Source organism: Bipolaris maydis (genome assembly GCF_028858645.1).
Source record: "Bipolaris maydis strain C4 unplaced genomic scaffold PSV08scaffold_1, whole genome shotgun sequence".
In the NCBI taxonomy this organism is placed as follows: domain Eukaryota; kingdom Fungi; phylum Ascomycota; class Dothideomycetes; order Pleosporales; family Pleosporaceae; genus Bipolaris; species Bipolaris maydis.
The window spans coordinates 628,138-645,383 of NW_027093857.1; the positions used below are offsets into that span (position 1 = coordinate 628,138).

At 49.3% G+C, this 17,246-nt stretch overlaps 7 protein-coding genes across 7 annotated transcripts; 3 read left to right on the plus strand and 4 right to left on the minus strand.

Annotated features, from left to right (window-relative positions):
- Positions 1–25: 25 nt before the first annotated feature.
- PSV08DRAFT_375790 (uncharacterized protein) lies at positions 26–1,174 on the minus strand (the record flags this gene model as incomplete). The annotated part of the gene is made up of 2 exons (XM_014218912.2): positions 26–1,038; positions 1,105–1,174. The coding sequence occupies 2 exons, from the start codon at positions 1,172–1,174 to the stop codon at positions 95–97; spliced, it is 1,014 nt and encodes a 337-aa protein (XP_014074387.2). The 3' UTR covers positions 26–94.
- A 556-nt stretch (positions 1,175–1,730) lies between these two features.
- PSV08DRAFT_375795 (uncharacterized protein) lies at positions 1,731–3,376 on the plus strand (the record flags this gene model as incomplete). Its single annotated transcript, XM_014218913.2, has 2 exons — positions 1,731–1,882; positions 1,936–3,376. Exons 1-2 carry the CDS (start codon positions 1,743–1,745, stop codon positions 3,374–3,376), a joined length of 1,581 nt encoding a protein of 526 aa, XP_014074388.2. The 5' UTR covers positions 1,731–1,742.
- A 535-nt stretch (positions 3,377–3,911) lies between these two features.
- PSV08DRAFT_406377 (uncharacterized protein) lies at positions 3,912–4,721 on the minus strand (the record flags this gene model as incomplete). Its single annotated transcript, XM_014218914.2, has 1 exon — positions 3,912–4,721. The coding sequence occupies exon 1, from the start codon at positions 4,647–4,649 to the stop codon at positions 3,912–3,914; it is 738 nt and encodes a 245-aa protein (XP_014074389.1). The 5' UTR covers positions 4,650–4,721.
- Positions 4,722–5,403: 682 nt separating this feature from the next.
- PSV08DRAFT_169487 (uncharacterized protein) lies at positions 5,404–6,456 on the minus strand (the record flags this gene model as incomplete). Its single annotated transcript, XM_014218915.1, has 1 exon — positions 5,404–6,456. One exon carries the CDS (start codon positions 6,454–6,456, stop codon positions 5,404–5,406), a length of 1,053 nt encoding a protein of 350 aa, XP_014074390.1.
- Positions 6,457–7,353: 897 nt separating this feature from the next.
- PSV08DRAFT_213206 (uncharacterized protein) lies at positions 7,354–8,590 on the plus strand (the record flags this gene model as incomplete). Its single annotated transcript, XM_014218916.1, is given in 3 exon segments — positions 7,354–7,891; positions 7,941–8,133; positions 8,153–8,590. The coding sequence occupies 3 exon segments, from the start codon at positions 7,354–7,356 to the stop codon at positions 8,535–8,537; spliced, it is 1,116 nt and encodes a 371-aa protein (XP_014074391.1). The 3' UTR covers positions 8,538–8,590.
- Positions 8,591–9,145: 555 nt separating this feature from the next.
- PSV08DRAFT_254072 (cytochrome P450) lies at positions 9,146–11,542 on the plus strand. The gene is made up of 5 exons (XM_014218917.2): positions 9,146–9,521; positions 9,619–9,968; positions 10,060–10,668; positions 10,751–10,882; positions 10,947–11,542. Exons 1-5 carry the CDS (start codon positions 9,269–9,271, stop codon positions 11,139–11,141), a joined length of 1,539 nt encoding a protein of 512 aa, XP_014074392.1. The 5' UTR covers positions 9,146–9,268; the 3' UTR covers positions 11,142–11,542.
- On the minus strand, positions 11,024–14,289 carry PSV08DRAFT_213212 (uncharacterized protein; the record flags this gene model as incomplete). The annotated part of the gene is made up of 5 exons (XM_014218918.2): positions 11,024–12,502; positions 12,591–12,715; positions 12,767–12,901; positions 12,973–13,687; positions 13,892–14,289. The coding sequence occupies 5 exons, from the start codon at positions 14,287–14,289 to the stop codon at positions 11,422–11,424; spliced, it is 2,454 nt and encodes an 817-aa protein (XP_014074393.1). The 3' UTR covers positions 11,024–11,421.
- Positions 14,290–17,246: the final 2,957 nt, after the last annotated feature.

Below are 17,246 nucleotides of genomic sequence, written 5' to 3' on the forward strand. Positions count from 1 at the left end.
TAATCTCTCACTGAAAGACTAATTACACTGAACCATATCTGAAAGCCAAAAGTTGTGGTGTTGGATACTTGGCAAGCCTTACAAGATAAGATGTTTAGTCAACCTTGAGCTTCTGGGGCTCACGCTTGTCAACCTTAAGCTTCTGGGGCTCGCGTTTGTCGAGGGTAAGCTTTGGGGTCTCTGGTTCGCGTTTGTCAACCTTGAGCTTCTGGGGTTCGGGCTCGCGCTTGTCGACTTTGAGCTTCTGAGGCTCCCTCTTGTCGACTTTGAGTTTCTGAGGCTCCGGGTCACGCTTGTCAACCTTAAGTTTTTGAGGCTCCCTCTTATCGACCTTCAGCTTCTGGGGTTCGGGCTCGCGCTTGTCAACCTTGAGCTTCTGTGGCTCACGCTTGTCGACCTTTAGCTTCTGGGGTTCGGGATCCCTCTTATCGACCTTGAGCTTCTGGGGTTCGGGCTCGCGCTTATCGACCTTGAGCTTCTGGGGTTCGGGCTCGCGCTTATCGACCTTGAGCTTCTGAGGCTCACGCTTGTCGACTTTGAGTTTCTGAGGCTCCGGGTCGCGCTTGTCGACCTTCAATTTCTGAGGTTCCGGGTCACGCTTGTCAACCTTAAGTTTTTGAGGCTCTCTCTTATCGACCTTGAGCTTCTGGGGTTCGGGCTCCCTCTTATCAACCTTGAGCTTCTGGGGTTCGGGCTCGCGCTTGTCAACCTTGAGCTTCTGAGGCTCACGCTTGTCGACTTTGAGTTTCTGAGGCTCCGGGTCGCGCTTGTCGACCTTCAATTTCTGAGGTTCCGGGTCACGCTTGTCAACCTTAAGTTTTTGAGGCTCTCTCTTATCGACCTTGAGCTTCTGGGGTTCGGGCTCCCTCTTATCAACCTTGAGCTTCTGGGGTTCGGGCTCGCGCTTGTCAACCTTGAGCTTCTGTGGCTCACGCTTGTCGACCTTCAGCTTCTGAGGCTCGCGCTTATCGACCTTAAGCTTCTGGGGTTCCGCATTGCGGCCCATGAGTCCCTCAAGATGCGCAGGAGCATTGCCAGCTGTTTTGTTGTATTAGAACACAAAGATTCCTTTTATGCAGTGATTTGCACGAATCTATAACTAACCTGCGTTAATAGGGAAGGAGGCGGCCGAAGTGGCCATGAGGGCCACGGTCACGACATTGGAAAATCTCATTGTTGTGGTGGTCGATGTTCCTGGCTAAGACTGATGTCTGTTGCTGGATGCAAGATTGGCTTTTGTTGCTGAATGCGAGGCCGTGAATTCAATGATGGTGATGATGATATTGTTCAAACGGCTGGGTGGTGATACCTTATATACCTCGCTGGCGCCCCCATAACCATCAGGACTCTAGGAGCCTGTTGAATGCGTTGATGGCACAACAGCATCTTCCAGACAGTGTACAGCGGAGGTGTGCGCCCGGCCGTTTGCAAGATGCGGAGGAGGATGAGACTGTTGCCAGAATGCGGAGACGTTAGTGGGATGTGTTCCGAAAGTTTAACCAGGCCGATCTGTCTCCTCCGGTCTTGGCAACCTTGTTCGGTGCCCGTACCAAACACCGGCGATGATCAACCCCAATTGCCCTTGAAGGCCGCTTACGGTCAGTATGACTTTACCTTGGACGTAAATAAGTAACGAGTACAGTTCTATCGCTTAAAAGAGATGTTGGCGCGAATTTGGCCACAACAAAAAGAAACGACGACACAAGTTTGCACCAATGCAAGGAAGCTTTCCTCGACAGTCCATGTCCGTCGACATGACACAAGTGGACATGGAAATGCAGGCTGGTAGCTCAAGAAGCAGCACCATATTCGAGTGCTCTGAAGACCGCACTCCCTCCATTGGCATATGGAGACTGCTTGCGCTGACACTGCCTAACTTTGGGTGAGCAAATCCTCCCTTTACAAGCAACGGACACTACTGACACGGCTGGCCAGTATCCAAGTGCTATGGCTGATCATCATGTCGTATGGTACGCCATACATGACTGGACTCGGCATACCCAATTCCATCACGACGCTCGTGTGGATCTCAGGCCCATTCAGCGGTGCACTGATTCAACCGTTGTTCGCAGCCATGTCAGACAGCACTCAGCATCCATGGGGAAAGCGCAAGCCATATATTGCTGGCGGCGCCGTTTTTGTTGCCCTCTCACTGCTGGGTCTAGCCTATGCTGAAGATGTGTCCAACTGGCTTACGAGCACCTCGTCCTCACACAAGCACATGTATGCCTCAGGGCCGCCAAAGGCTAGCGCGCTGACGAAATTGCTGGTGACCTTTTGGGTGTGCGCACTAAACATCGCCATTCAGCCGCTACAAAATGGAGTACGCGCCTTCGTCGTCGACAGCTGTCCTGCCCACCAGCAAAGCACCGCAGCAGCATGGACTGCCCGTTTCAACGGCCTGGGCGCCGTGGCCATCTCAGCCTCTGCCTTTGCTGACGTTGAGTTGTGGGCGCCGATACTGGGTGAGACCAAATTCAAGGCGCTGTGCATGCTAGCAGTGCTGGCACTGGGCGCCGCCATCACACCAGCATGCTTTTTGGTACACGACAAGCCCAGCAGGGACATTGTCACGCGTCACGGAGCAGTGAGCCTGTTTGCGCGGCTGTGGACGCTATCTGGGAGCCTGCCACCAGTTACCAAGCAGGTCTGCAAGGTGCAGTTCTGCGCCTTCACAGCTTGGTTCTCGGTGCTCTACTACTCGACCACATACGTCTACCAGGTCTTTGTCATCGACCAGCACGTCCACCTCGACCCTGAAATTTTCGGTAGCGCAGACCCCCGCCTCGTCGATATGGGAAAACAAGCCGGAACTCGTGCCTCGTTTGTTTTTGCAAGTGTCACCTTCGCTTCGTCCCTGCTTCTACCACTCATCGCCCGCTATTCCGCACGCCAGCCAACTTCCGGCCATTCCATACCGACAGTTACAGTATTCAGTTTTTCACTTGGCCATGTCTGGTATCTTGCACATTGCTTGTTCGCAGCCTTGATGTTCCTGACTTGCTTCGTCTACACCGTACCTGCTGCCACTACCATTGTCGGCATGCTTGGTATTGCCTGGTCCGTCGCGTCATGGGCTCCATACGCACTCATCAGCACCGAAATTGCCACTCTCAAGGCTCAGGGCGAAGCAGGCCATGGATCAGCCGAGAAGGACATGGGAGCCACAGGGGCTTGGGCGGACGAGACCACAGCAGGTATCATGGCCATTCATAACATGGCCATCTCCTTACCCCAGATTGGTGCCGCCCTTGGGTGCACTGTGCTTTTCAAGCTCGTGGAGATGTCGAAGAGGGACGACACAGCTGCATTTGCTTTCAAATTTGCTGGTATTATGGCGATGGTGGCCGCATGGATGGGCAGAACTTTGAGATAACTCTTAGAACTCCCCTTGTAAATAATTGGGAGATACTAACTCTATGTCCACATTGTTTCATACGTAAAACTACTCACGGAAGGATATGTTTATATCGCTGATAGATGTTATAAATATTTTTAAACTTTTTTAACAACAACAAGAATGAAAACATGTCTGCGAGGAAATGCCGAACAGGGCAGGAATGATCTTCAAACGTACGTTATTTACGTAGTGATACATGGCTCAAATGGCTACTCGTTCTGAAACCCGTACTGCAATCTGCGTTGCTTTCATTCTTCGATGACTAGTCTGGCAACCTTTCATGGCATAACATGCCTTCTCCCCCCATCGTTGTTAAATTTCCCCGACACTTCGCATACCATGTCCATAGAATGCAGAAGATAACATCCAGAACGCCTTCTTATTTCGTGTTAGAGCGCTGACTATACTATTTCCCCATGATATGAACATGCGCTGAGTGATAGATGTTTTACTACATACTAAACATACATAGGCACGTAGCCACCGTACGCGCCAATACAACACGCCCCCATCAACACGCAGGATACGAAATCTCAACCCTCGTTATCACCGCATTTAAAGGCACCGACGTATTCGCCAAAGTATCTGAGCAATGCTCCGTATGATGATACGTCGCCAACGAACTCTCCATCTTCCAACCTCGCTCAATCGCACGGTGCATCATCTTCCAACCGTAGATGCAATGGTAAACGTGGAACCGGCGATCCGTCCACATGAGTTCTGTCGTCCGACTGATAGCTTCTAACGACGGGATCTGCACTCTTTCCTCGGGAAGCGCCTCGGGTCGCGTTGAGTTGCTCAGATAAAAGTTCCATGGTCCTTCCTCCATGAATTTAGTCGTTAGCTCGCCATCGTAGCACTCGAGTGGGAGCCACGACACAGTCATGAGATCAAAAACGCAGCCTGCGGCCTCGGCCTCCGCGGGAGATTTACCGCAGAGCTGCGCAGTGCCGGCTTTGTAGCCGGAGGGCGCTTTTAGGGATCCTGAGTGCCCCGGGGATGATGATGACGACGCGTCGCATGAGAGGCTCAGATTTGGGAGCATGCGAGGCAGTATCAGAACGAGCAGAAGAGAGAGAGAAAGTAAGAGGGCAAGGGTGATGCCAAAGGCAACTAGGCCGAGGGCGGTGGCACCGAAAGCATATCTGATCTTATCGATCGTTCCAGATCTTGGTGGCTGCTCGATCTCACTGTAGCTTTCGTTGCCGTGGAGTTGAGAGTATTTTGGTAAGCGTGGCGTGCTTGACATTGCATGGAAAAATGATTGACTTGGAGAAAGGCAGTGGGATAGTAGTGTTCGAAGCGCATTTACCCATCCATTAAGGGCATGTCACGCATATTACGTGTTTGCTACTATATGAAAAGTATTAATGACCGGGTTTTTTTCAATTCCCGGAGGGATTGTCAAACGGAGGTGAAGTAGCATGATGTAGATCAAGAGCCTATGCCAAGTCGGTGACGCTACTAATTCGCGGAGACTTTTGTCGGCCTACTACCACTAGTTATCGGACATTTGGAGGACTCTAGCTTAATTAGTGCGTAGTCAGCAGATCACACCGGTACGTACTAGTAGTGGTAGTCTGCCCGTGCACCTCATACCCGAATGTATCTTCTGCCCCGCCAAACACCAACGCCCGTCGTAATACTACAACTTTGACGACCCAATTGGAGTTTAACACAAACTGATCACAAAATCCATGGATTCTATTTCTGTTGTTATGTAATCATGATTCAAACCGATCGACTATAACACAATGCGCCCGAAGTGCAGCGCTATATTCGTCGGATTTCACATCACCTTCCGTTGCGAACTCGTGCTCCACTCCGGGGAAGTGCCGGTAGTCGTACGGCACTCCTGAGATTGTAATTGCCCTGTTAACGAATGTATACGTCCACTTTCCTCGAGAGTACTGCTATTTGACCACTAAATTTACAAAAGTGTAGTGGGAATTGAAACCTCGATGTTCTATCCAGCCATGATGTTATTATTCCTGTCTAGGAATTCAAAACGGGTGCTTGATCGCGACCTTCTCGAAACTGATCCTCCCTTCACCTGAAGCCTTGATTGTTTCGATTCCTTGCTCGATTCCTTCAATCACTCTCAGATTCGGGATTCGAAAGCGTTCACCGTAGTTTTCAGCTACCCAAGAGACTGTTTCAATCAAGCGTGATTCCGATTCCTTGTTCGCAAAGATAGGACCTAAAGGTGGAGGCAGGGGCACATCCCAGGCCCGAGCGGCCAAACAAAATATCCACTTATTTTTGTCACTGCGTACCGGCAAAGTCCCAGTAAAAATAGCGTCCGGCGCAGTGTTGAGTGCATCACACCTTGATACCGAGGATGCTTGTCCCTTTGTGCATACTGAATCGAAGATGAACTTCAATGGCTGACCAGATTGATCAATAGCAGTCTGGATCTTTGTGACCACATCATCATCCCGGTAGTCGAAGCAGTGTGTTGCACCCAGATCCTTGAGCGTTTGATGGTGAAAAGAAGATGCTGTAGTAATGATAGGGCTGATGCCTGCAGCCTTTGCGAGTTGTATTGCTGCCCAGCCCACTGCACTACCGCCTCCCCAGATCAGGATGCCGCTCTTAGTTTGCATTCCTGGTGCCTTAATCTCGGCAAAAGGAATCCCCAAGATATTAAATAAGGCATCAGCCGCAGTCCTCACCACAATTGACATAACCGCCGCCGCCTCCTTTGGAAGTGTGGGTGGTCGTTTGGCAATCAGCGAGTTTCCCTGCGCAAGCAGCCAATCTTGATGCGCTCCGAATTCCGAACCCAATCCCATCCTCTTTGAGCCAAAGATCTCGTCTCCGACCGCGTAGGGAAATCCCGGTCCAGCTTTGACAATCGTGCCACTGAACTCGTAGCCAGAAATGTGGTCATTCATCCTAAAATCGATTCCATGCTTCAGATCAGCAGGATTGATGCCAGAATAATGCACCTGAACCAGGCCTTGGTTATCTGCTGGCTCATAGAGATTGTTGTATTCTGTAGCATACAACTCATTTTGCGGCCCGATGTAAATCGCTTTATTTGTGGAGGTCATTTTAAGATGGGTTTATTAAGAACCAGAGGGAAAAAGAACTAGTGGTGTAAGGCGCCATTAATCAAAGACAAAGGGCGCTGAATAAAGTTTGGCAGCCAAAGGTAACGCTTACCTTGCGGGTAGGTGGGGACATGTGGTTGGCCCAGGATGGGTACGCAATCCTCCATCGGCAACCAGCTGCTACTTAGCCCCCGAGTGGGGGTCCCGGCGGGGGATGACTGTGGTCCTAGCCTATGAAGGACAGTCTAAGCAGACCAATTGCACTATGAAACTATTCTTGATTGTTTCAAATATACAATCGTGAGTTAATTGGTTCGATTTGCATAGCTTCAGCATAGATGCACTCTAATATCATGTTTTGCCCTGGGAGAGAGCACTTTTGTACAGCAACACACACTATACTTGCCTAGAACTTCAGGAAGGAGGCACAAAGGTATGGATTTCCTATTTCCATTATACTGGAACGCTAGCCTCTGCACCAGGTCACTCGATCTCATGCAATTTCTTACAAATTGACACTCGGGGAATCAATGCATCGAACAACAATCTACGGCCCTGCCGGGAGTGGCTAAAATTTATGAGATCCAGTTAGAGGTCGACAGAGGGAGTAGAGGGCGAAGCTTGGAGTGGGGAGGACAGAGGCCTAACAAATATGCCGATGGGTCATTGTGCCTTTCCTATAATTCAACTGGATCCCCGCGTGAACTATGGGAGTCTCTCAAGAATCTAGTACTATCTTCTCTCTATAACTGCTCCTTACTACTTCTCTCTGAGTCAGATAATCAACTCATTTTATTGTAGCATTAAGAAAAATATCATCTATCTAAGTTTCTACTATCACGCTCTAAGCTCTATTTGGTCTTTAGAGACCCACATTTACTATACGAAAAAAAAAGGATGCCGTTCGAATCTACCATTGAAGGCGCCAAGCTTGGAGGTACAGGTCCAGAATCCGACGTCATCATTGCGGGAGCAGGTCCTGTTGGCTTACTGCTCGCTCTCCTCCTTGCTCGAAAGGGCATACGTTCCAAGGTATTCGAGAAGGGTGCAGAGCTGGATACCTCTCCTCGAGCGGCACTCCACTATCCACTTGTTCCTGAAGTTTTCAAGGACGCCGGGATTTATGACATTGTTTTCCAACGCGGCAGTCATTTAGGTGGCCCTCTATGGCGTAAACGTATCATCGACGATGGCAATGGCGGAAAAGCACTAGGGCCGGTAATAGCAGAGCTAGAAACATTTAAACGGGGAGATGATGGATTTTTTGAAGAAGGAAAAGTCGCTATTATCTTTGTGCAAGGGGCCTTGGTCCAGGTGCTGCTGGAAGAAGCCACCAAAACGAATCTTGTCGAGGTTCACTTCAGCACGCCTATTATGGGATTGGAGCAAGACCAGCATAGAGTCTCATCTCGAAAAGCTCCCGGGTTACTTCGCGGTTGACAAAGTCCATTGGGGGGGGGGGGGGGTAGTTCTACCACTTGAAGAGATCGTGCCCAGGAAACCTGGACTGTGGCGCTTTGCAATGGCTGTTCCTGACGAAACATTGACGAACGAGGAGGTAGGGGATCCTAAATATGTGCATGAACTTCTCCTCAAATATTTGGATGGTCCACGACCTGCCGAGTGTAATTTGGTTCGTCGTCGTGCTAACCGACTGACTGCACCAGCTCTTGGCAAGTACCATGCATTGAAACAGAGTTCTTCTCGCTGGTGATGCGGCGCATGTCAACAATCCTGTTGGCGGACTTGGGTTATGCACCGGTTTGTTGGATGTTGACCTTCTCTCTCAGGCACTTGATCTGATAATCAACCATGATTATCATGATCCGCAAGACTTGCTAGCAGAGTACTCAGCAGCTTGGCAATTTGTATTCCAGACATTCGTGAGCCCCATAAGCAGTGCGAACAAAATCCGACTTCACGAAAGTGATCCAGACGATGCCGCTGGTGAGGATTGGTTTTTCCGGATTTTACGGAGAAATATTCCACAAGAGATAGAGAAGGCAGTCACGCCACTACAACAGGTCTGGAGGACTGATATTCGTTCGATCATCAAGGACCCAATGAAGCAAAAGTTGTAGGGGGTTTAGAGTACACAGCGAGTATGAGGCATACTTAAAATACAACTGCTTCATCACTAGGTGTAAATATCGCTGTGCAGGTATATTTGGGGCCTAGGAATATTCTCCACTGTCCATTATCTATAACTTCAGCGAGAAAAACACATGCCCTGATTTGCGACCTTGCAACATTCAGCACATGAAGTTGCCAGACTTTAATGTGTAGGGGCCGTGAGTTTGAAGAGAACTGTAAAGTCATAGCGGAGCCCACGCGTCCATGCCTTGCAAGGGCATTGTAGGGTCTCGCACGGCTGAATCTGGGGTTGGATGTACTAGCTCTGATTTGGATGTACCCGAGTGGGGGTGATTTGGATGTATCCGAGTGGGGGACAATACAGCCGACTACTACCAACGACAAGTGGTCATGCTATTCCCGATGCGGATGCCGGATGACGCGGATAGGAGGGTCCTAGGACCCGTCCCCCTCACAAACTGACATGGATACTACCGATATTCGGTAAAGATCGTCCAAGAGAAAATGTTCCCTTCACATTGGCGTGGACGCCTGGGACTAGACACTTCCGACGGGGGAGTAAAGTAATACTCGCCCCACCCCTCACCCCCACAACATGAACTCAGGGATCCCATACAACAGCGCAATGCATTGAGATGGATTTAAATAGAGAAGAAACAGACCAAAAAACCAACAGCTTCTAAGCTTTTCTGTTCATTCATCTGATACACAAGCGAGTATGCCACCATCGTCTACAGACCAGCCTACCATCAGGCAGCTCTTCGAGCATGCCGAGATTTTGACACTGCGCAATGCCTTGATCATCGCACCCGTCCTCTACATACTGTTCCGTCTAATCTACGCCCTATTTCTCTCACCCTGCCGCAAGATCCCCGGTCCGTTCCTAGCGAGAATAACAGGGTTGTGGGAGGCGAAGAAGGTGGTCGAAGGAGATTCCCACAAAGCAATCATCAAGCTGCACGAGCAATACGGTAAGGGCCTTTACAAACACCCCTGGGACGTAAGACCCAGCCGTTTAGAAGTCCACATGGGAGTAAAGAAGCTAATGAGACATGAATATTGGCGTAGGTCCCGTGGTACGCATTGCACCGAATCGCTACGACTTCGACACGCTAGAAGCAACAAAAATCATCTACCGCATCGGCAACGCGTTTCCAAAGTCAAAATACTATGTTCCGTTTGGATCGCCACATGGTCCGAATGTGCTGAATGCGCTCGAAAACGAGCTGCATGCGACGATGAAGAGACAGCTCGCGTCGCTGTATTCCATGTCGACGTTGCTGTCGTATGAAGCCACCGTGGACAGCCAGACGGCCATTATGAGGCAGAAGCTTGATAGTTTCGCTGCGACGGGCGAATTGGTGAATTTGCCAGCGTTCTTCCAGTACTATGCTTTCGATGTGGTTGGCATGATTACTGTGAGTTGCCCAACCTCCCGATCCCCTTCTTTGTACAAAACTAGTCTGGGTATAGTCTCGTTGATGCTAATACCCGTTTTCGTCTATATAGCTTGGAAGTTCTATGGGCATGATGGAGGCTAATGCAGATACCTCTGGTATTTGTGCGGCGCTTGACACTGCCTTTGACTACGCGTCTGTGGCGGGACTCTTCCCAGCATTGCATCCATGGCTGATGTCTCTGATGGGCGTGCTTCGCGTGCCGAGTCCTACATTAGGATTAGACAATTTCGTTGAGGAGAAGATGGAGCTGCATATGGATGAAGCTGCGCAAGCTGATGGGTCCAAGAAGAGCGCGACGTTTCTGTCGAAGATGGTTGCGTTGAAGAACCAAGGCAAAGCCACCAAGCATGATATCCGAGTCTGCATGACAACGAACATTTCAGCGGGCTCGGACACGACGGCCATCAGCTTGAGCGCCATCGTATACTACTTATGGACTAACCCTAGGGTCTTGGAGCGACTTCGACAGGAGCTGGATGCTCAATCAAAAGCCGGACGACTGTCCGATATGCCGACTTATCATGAAGCTCAGGAAATACCATATCTGCTAGCTGTTATTAAGGAGGCTCTGCGGCTTCACTCCGCTGTTGGCACACAACTGACACGCGTGGTACCCAAGGGCGGTTGTGTGATAGAAGGACATTATTTTCCTGAGGGTGTAAGTATTCTGATGATACTCAAAAGATCTGTTCCTGTACGTCGTGTTAGGATGGCTTGCTGACTTTGCTTTGAATTTTTAGGCCGAGGTTGGAGTCAATGGCTGGGCACTGCATTATAACAAAGAGATGTTTGGCAAGGACGTCCATGAATTCAGGCCTGAACGTTGGCTGGAAGGTGATAAGACGAATATCGGGCTGCCGGAATCTTTTGCAGTAAGTCAAGGCTCCTTGTCTTATCACGGTTGCAATTGTTTCTTATCACTAATTTCCTCGATAGTTTGGTCAAGGTTCCCGCTCCTGCCTCGGTAAAAACATCAGCATCCTAGAAATGTCCAAAGTTATTCCACAAGTAGTCCAGAACTTCGATATCGACATTTCACCCAACGCTCAAGCTTGGTCAGGCAACTGTCGTTGGTTCGTGAAGCCAGAGTATAAAGCCCGGCTGAGGCACCGGACAAAATCAGGGAAATGACTTGAACACGAGCCGACAGGACACCATTCTGCGTGTTGGACGTGCATGAAAAATTGCACGCACCACCCCTTTGGAGGATGAAATACCTCTAGTATTGAGTGTCTTGGAATAAATAGCATACGTTTTCCTTCTCAAAAGTCCAATACGACCTCTGTTGTACAATACTCAGGAATGCTCTACATTTCCTTCCGCATGGTTGCATTCAATATCCCCGATGCTTCAGCTCCATGCTTAGAGGATATCTGAACGCATTCCATTGTATGCTCCAAGTCTGCATGCACTAAAATTGCCGACGTTGCACCAACTCTGCAGCCTGACCGAGCTTTCCAATAAGGTGCACAAGGTTACCGACTAGGTTGGGACAATCTCGATAGTCAATCATATACTTTTCACGTAACAGATCCTGGAATACAGCCATAGTCTCAGGCTGACATATGACTTCAATAGTCAAATGCTCCATATTGTCCGTTCCTTGTCGACCTTGCGTTATGCAGGGTTTTCCAACCCCCGATGCTAGAAAATGTTGCACCAATGGGGTATGGTAGCCGTCTAACACTATCTCTGTCTCCTTGGACGATGTCACAGGGCATCCAAGCTTCAGTTGTGGATTTTGATCTGCAGGGCTGTTCGAAAGTTGTGCTTTGGAAATAATTGAGTATGACCACAAAATAAGGCTGGCGTGATAGATTCCGAGAACTGTCGACACTTTCAAGGTGGAATCCCCGTTTCCACGTGCTTCCCGCAGGATCTGACCAGCATGCCACATGGCTTGTCGACAAGACCGACTTTGAGCCCACTCTTTAAGTTGTGGAAAGACGCGGCGTGCTTCGTGTTCACCATCCTTACCGCCGAGCAATTGCAGGTCTTCGAGAGAAACGTGAAGATACATGAGCTGCCGCTCGTGTAGAACGGCAAGCCAAGGATCCATCGGACCAAGCCAATGCATGTGCGTGGTCGCAAATGATTCTAATGATTCTCGTGCTTCTTGGTAGAGTGCTTGAGTGCTGAATGTGCGCGTGTTTTGTGTGGCACCTGGTGTTATGCCACAGGCCTTCAAGCGCTCCTTGTACTGCCATGTATTTGACCATAACCCACTGAGGACCACTATAGCTGTGTATCTAATATCCACAGAGTTTCCAAGGGAAGACAGATTGCTAGGATCCTCGATACAAGCGCGTATTGACAATTGCGGTGAAGGACCAAGCTTGAGCCAGGTTACCCGCCATGCCTCGGCTGAGGGCGCTTTCCAAAGCTCTAGCGCTGCTGGGAGACCATTATGCATCTCGGTGCCTGTCAATGGGGGCGGTGTCAGGGATACCATCGAGTGCTGAGTGCTGAGTATGAGCAAATGTAAAACAAGTCTATGGCAAGCGTTAACATCTATAGATGGTGAAGACTAAGCCGGCAGTATTCAAATATGGAAAATTGGGCGGATTGTGCTCTTCTGACCTTTTTTTAGATTCATGTTCAACCCATGCAAACCATTTCTTTTTCAAATCAAGGTTGTTGTCGCGCAACTCCGGTGAAATGCCTTCGGGATACGGAAGCCGTAAAAAATCTCCCCTCCTTATCATCTGTTGTACTTTGTTATCAATAGGTTACCCTGGGTCATTGTACAAACTTACAGTAATCGGCATACTGAACATGCCCTCACTGATCTCGATTCGCCGACTATCCCCACTCTGCAGTCCGGCTTGAATCAAAAGCATGAAAGACTGGACCGGGCCAAGCATTCGAATATTGCGGGGGTCGCCCTGAAACTGTCGTGAAACAAGGTTAGCGTTCTTTAACATTATGGCTGGATTAATCCTTTTGCGGGGTTACATGCCACATAAGCGATCAGCTCTCGATGAAGCTCGTGTAAAGCAAGAGCAAATTTCAGAAATACAGCACTATCTGACCGGAAAGCCCCAGCAGCGATGAGGCCAATGACTAATTCCATGGAGGCCGTGTTTGGGTCAAAGCTGGGAACATGAAGCCAGCAATCGGCTTCCCGGCTTTGTTCGGCAAGTTCCATGGACAGTAGGTATTCCAGCACTCTGATAGATGGAAAGGATGAGAGAAGGCGGCAGTGGTCCGCAGAGTCTGTAAAAGACAAAACCAAGCTGAGGATGCGATATCGCGTTGATGGCTGGAGGTGCACGAGAGTATGCTGTTGGAGATCAGCAGATACGGAAGCAGACATCATTTCGTCTAGAGCGAGAAGGAGATCTGCGATTTTAGCAGACCAGCCTTCGCCTTCCCTTGGCGTCCAGAGCAGAAATGATTGCTTGTATGCGCTCTCGCCCATGGAAAGATTTCGGTCAGCTTCTGACATGTCGTCCCTCTCTGGTGGCACTGCGGATAAAGGCTGGGTTTCCAAGGAGCCAAAATCGAGGATGTCCAGATTTAAAGCATCCCACGACCATCCTAGCTCGTCGCCAGGAGCGTCCAGCAAGCCCAAACAGCTCGTTTCAGCAGAGAAATCAGTAGAAGAAGGTTGCTGAAGTTGAACAGTGTTTGGACCGAGTATGCTGTTCTCTTCTCCGATTGCGGAACCTGCGCTACTGGTCAGTATATCTACCGGGGAACCGAAAATGACACGGTCAAATGCCGACCGATAAAGGAAGACCAGGGGTAGGAAAAAGAAAAGCAAGATGAGCAAGCCAATGGCCAAATCAATGGGGGAGGATGGAGACATTGGCTTGCCTTTGTCAATAGATAATGGAGCGATGGATTGGTTTGCGGAACTGTTTTGTAGTTCTTGCAACATCTTTCCAGAAGGCACTTGCAGTTCTGTAGGGTCTATGGTGTTGATTGAACCAGGGATTGAGTGGCTATCGTTTTCGATACGATTTACAGACGGCGTGAATGCTGACTGAAATTCGTGATTAGTTGAGCCTGAAAACACAACTATTTCGGCAGGAAGTGTGGCAAGTTGGGACTTGTCGATTGAGCATGATGCTTTCCGACGCGTGCTCAGCCCTGGGTGGGATTTTCTAGGGAAACGGCAGGGCAAACCTCGTTGCTCACACCGCCTGCATGGTTTATCTCCTTCACAACGCAGTTTCGACTCAGCGCACGATAAGCAAGCTTTCGCTGCCCGCTGGCGGTTTTTTCCCGAAGCTGTACCTCCGATAGGTGGGCCAACAAATTGATGGATGTTCATGTGTCGTTTGAGAGTGTCACTACGTCACCTCGTCAGTCAAATGTTGCAACTATTGAGAGCCCAAACCCAGGGGCACCCGTGGTATTGGGAAAGGTCATCACTCACGATCTCGAAAACGACTTGGGGCATATCGGACAGCTAATTGACTTTTGCTCGGTATCTACGATTTGGAAGTAGCGTTAGTGTTCATACAGAAGCCAACACCAGAATAGTTTCGTACGTCTCCGAAAGTGGCGAGCCAGATGGTCGATTCGAGAATAGCGGCTTTTGCAGATATCGCAGACAAAAGGATTCAATTTGGCTGTGCCAGGCACCTTTTTTTGCGCAGCACCGGCCGCATGTTCGTTTGTTGCTTGATAGCTTGCATCAACGACGCTACCAGAGGCTGTTGGGCCGGTCGAGCTGGTGCTCATAGTGAGTGGGATATTTTTGAGATGTTGCGCAGAAGATTGATTGTGCCCAGTCGCCCAAATGCTTCTCGACAGCTGGATGCATAAGAAAACACGCCATGCTGCAGACACTATGAGAGGATGAAACGGGAAGGGATCCGTAGGAGCCGTTAAATGCGGGGTACGGAGCGTGGGGCTACGGCTTGGCGCTGGATTCCGATTGAACGAAAAGTTCCGTTCCCTCTCTCGGGCAAGTGGAGGGAGCAAGTACACGTTGAGCACGTAAGTGTTTAACAAGTGGCGGTGCCAGAAATGTGTAATAGCTGTCTCCTGATGAAGCGAGATAGATCTGCTAGCCAATCAAAGCTTATCATCTTGGTAACATATAGCTTTTTGAGGCAAAATAGAGACTATATTGGGCGCAGTTACGTGACAGCCACGGCTACACCAAGAGTGTTGTTGATAGAGAAGATCTAGTGCACAGACGAAAAAAGCCAACTTTACAGGCGTTTTGCGCACGCTGTAGAGCTGATATTTAATATAGATAATAAGAGAAGCTAGAAGCAGGCTGTATAAGTTGTTTTATACTAGTTTTGAGTTGTGCAGCGCCGTAGTTAGTGAGATAAGTTTAGTCTATAAGTAATAGGGTGAAGCAATAGGGTGATAGACAACAAGATAAGCTAGCGGCAGGCTATACGAGTTATTTTATACTAGTTTTAAGTTGTGTAGCGTGTCAGGGTACGGCTCGTTAGGTCAGATCGGACAGTAGGTATCAGGATAGATTACAAGACGTAGTAACTCAAAGAGCTACGTACGGACAACAGAACAGATTCTTAAATACACGTATGAGGGCACGTACCACGGGCACGGATCCCTATCCGTCCGTGCGTACGACCCTTGACCAATCTCTCACGGCCACGCCGTGACACAGCGCCGTAGTTGGTGAGATGAGTTTAGTCTGTTAGTAATCTGTTAGTAATAGGGTGATTGCTGATTCCGAACCCCCGGCCGCACAAAAACGGGATAGCCCTCGTATGTCAAACACTTACGTGCTCACCGAGTGCATATGCGTAATGTAGCGGCAGTAAGATTAGTCCCGGCTAACTAGAGCAAGTGCCGAGTCCTAACACGCAAGCCTTTGTCCAGAGAACGAATGCAACCTCGCAAGCCGTATCCTAAGGCCGTTATGAAGCCTACTCTTTCAGGATGGTGAGCAAAGGGCTCGTTTTGTAACACGACCAGCCTCTACTGCGGAGGTTGTTAAGCTCCGAAAGGCCAAAGCTACAACACGCGGACCCCGGTTGCTTCATGCCCTGTAGCCAAGACAAGCCAGCCTGTACCTATTCGATTAACAGGGACCAGCCACGATGCAGCTGTCAAGCCAAAGGTCACGAGAGAAAGATAGCTCAGAAGCCCTTGAAATGATACACGACATAAGTACATTTCGGAGGCCAAAGCTGCCGATGGTCCGCAAAGATTTGTACGAGCATCGGCCTAAGCACGATGCTGCCTTTTACGTGCCGGCGCCCCGTCGGCCATTCGCTCGGAACCGTGCTTTGTCTCTGGCGGCTCCTGCATAGAGCTGGTTTTCTTGGCTCCTTGTTTGGCTAGTTCTTTGGCCTGTTTTCTGGCTCTTGGTCTGACCCCAGTTCTGGTTCGTATTCTGACCCGTTTCCTGACGTCATTTCTGGCCTGTTTTCTGGCTCGATTCCTGGCTCGTGGCTCGATTCCCGGCTCGTGATTTAGTTCCTCGTTTAGTTAATCTAGCTAGTCTGGCCAATCTGGCTGCCCTGGAATAGATTCTGTCGTCCGTTACGCGAAAATTGCTGTCCTTTGTTTCTTGGTTTATTTGCAACACCGATTTCTTTTAACTTCGGAAAACTTACCACGTGGCTAATGCCTCTCGCAGCTCTTATATTAGGCTAGTTTTTAGCTTCGCCTTATGGTCAATCCCATAGCCAGTTCTATGGCTAGTCGGGTTAGGAAAGATTTTAAGGTGTGAGACGTGATTAGGCGCTTTCCTTATACGGCGACGCCAAACATCTTAGCACTGCTAATGGGCATAGCGTTTCTCTGAGCCAATTAGATCCAATCTTCTCGATGCACACACATCGCCGATTTTGATATGCAGCTGTGCAGCTACGATAGGCAGTAGATAACACTTCTTTTAGTACTCAAACTATGATTATTTCTATCGTTGTTTTGTGGCCCTAAGACGTACATTTTTCGAAGATGATGCTGTTTCTGAACCCATATTCCACACAGAGCCCATGCCATTACCAGGCTGGGTTTAGCAGTCATGAACCGGATTTCGGCCGAATGAGCTCTTATTCCGACCTGACTGCAAAATATACCTATTATACCTGGCTGACACCCATGTATATTCCTTCGGGGTGACAGACGCTAGTAGGTTTCACCTGCGATAAGATGAACCCCACAAATGAATGCAGCAAGTCGGCCTAATCACACTGCTTCTCAAGCCTATCTAGTTGACATTGCCATTTCTGACGCTTCTGTCGATTGCGGCTGCTCTTAAGCTTAGCTCCGGTGATTCATCTGCATCTTGCA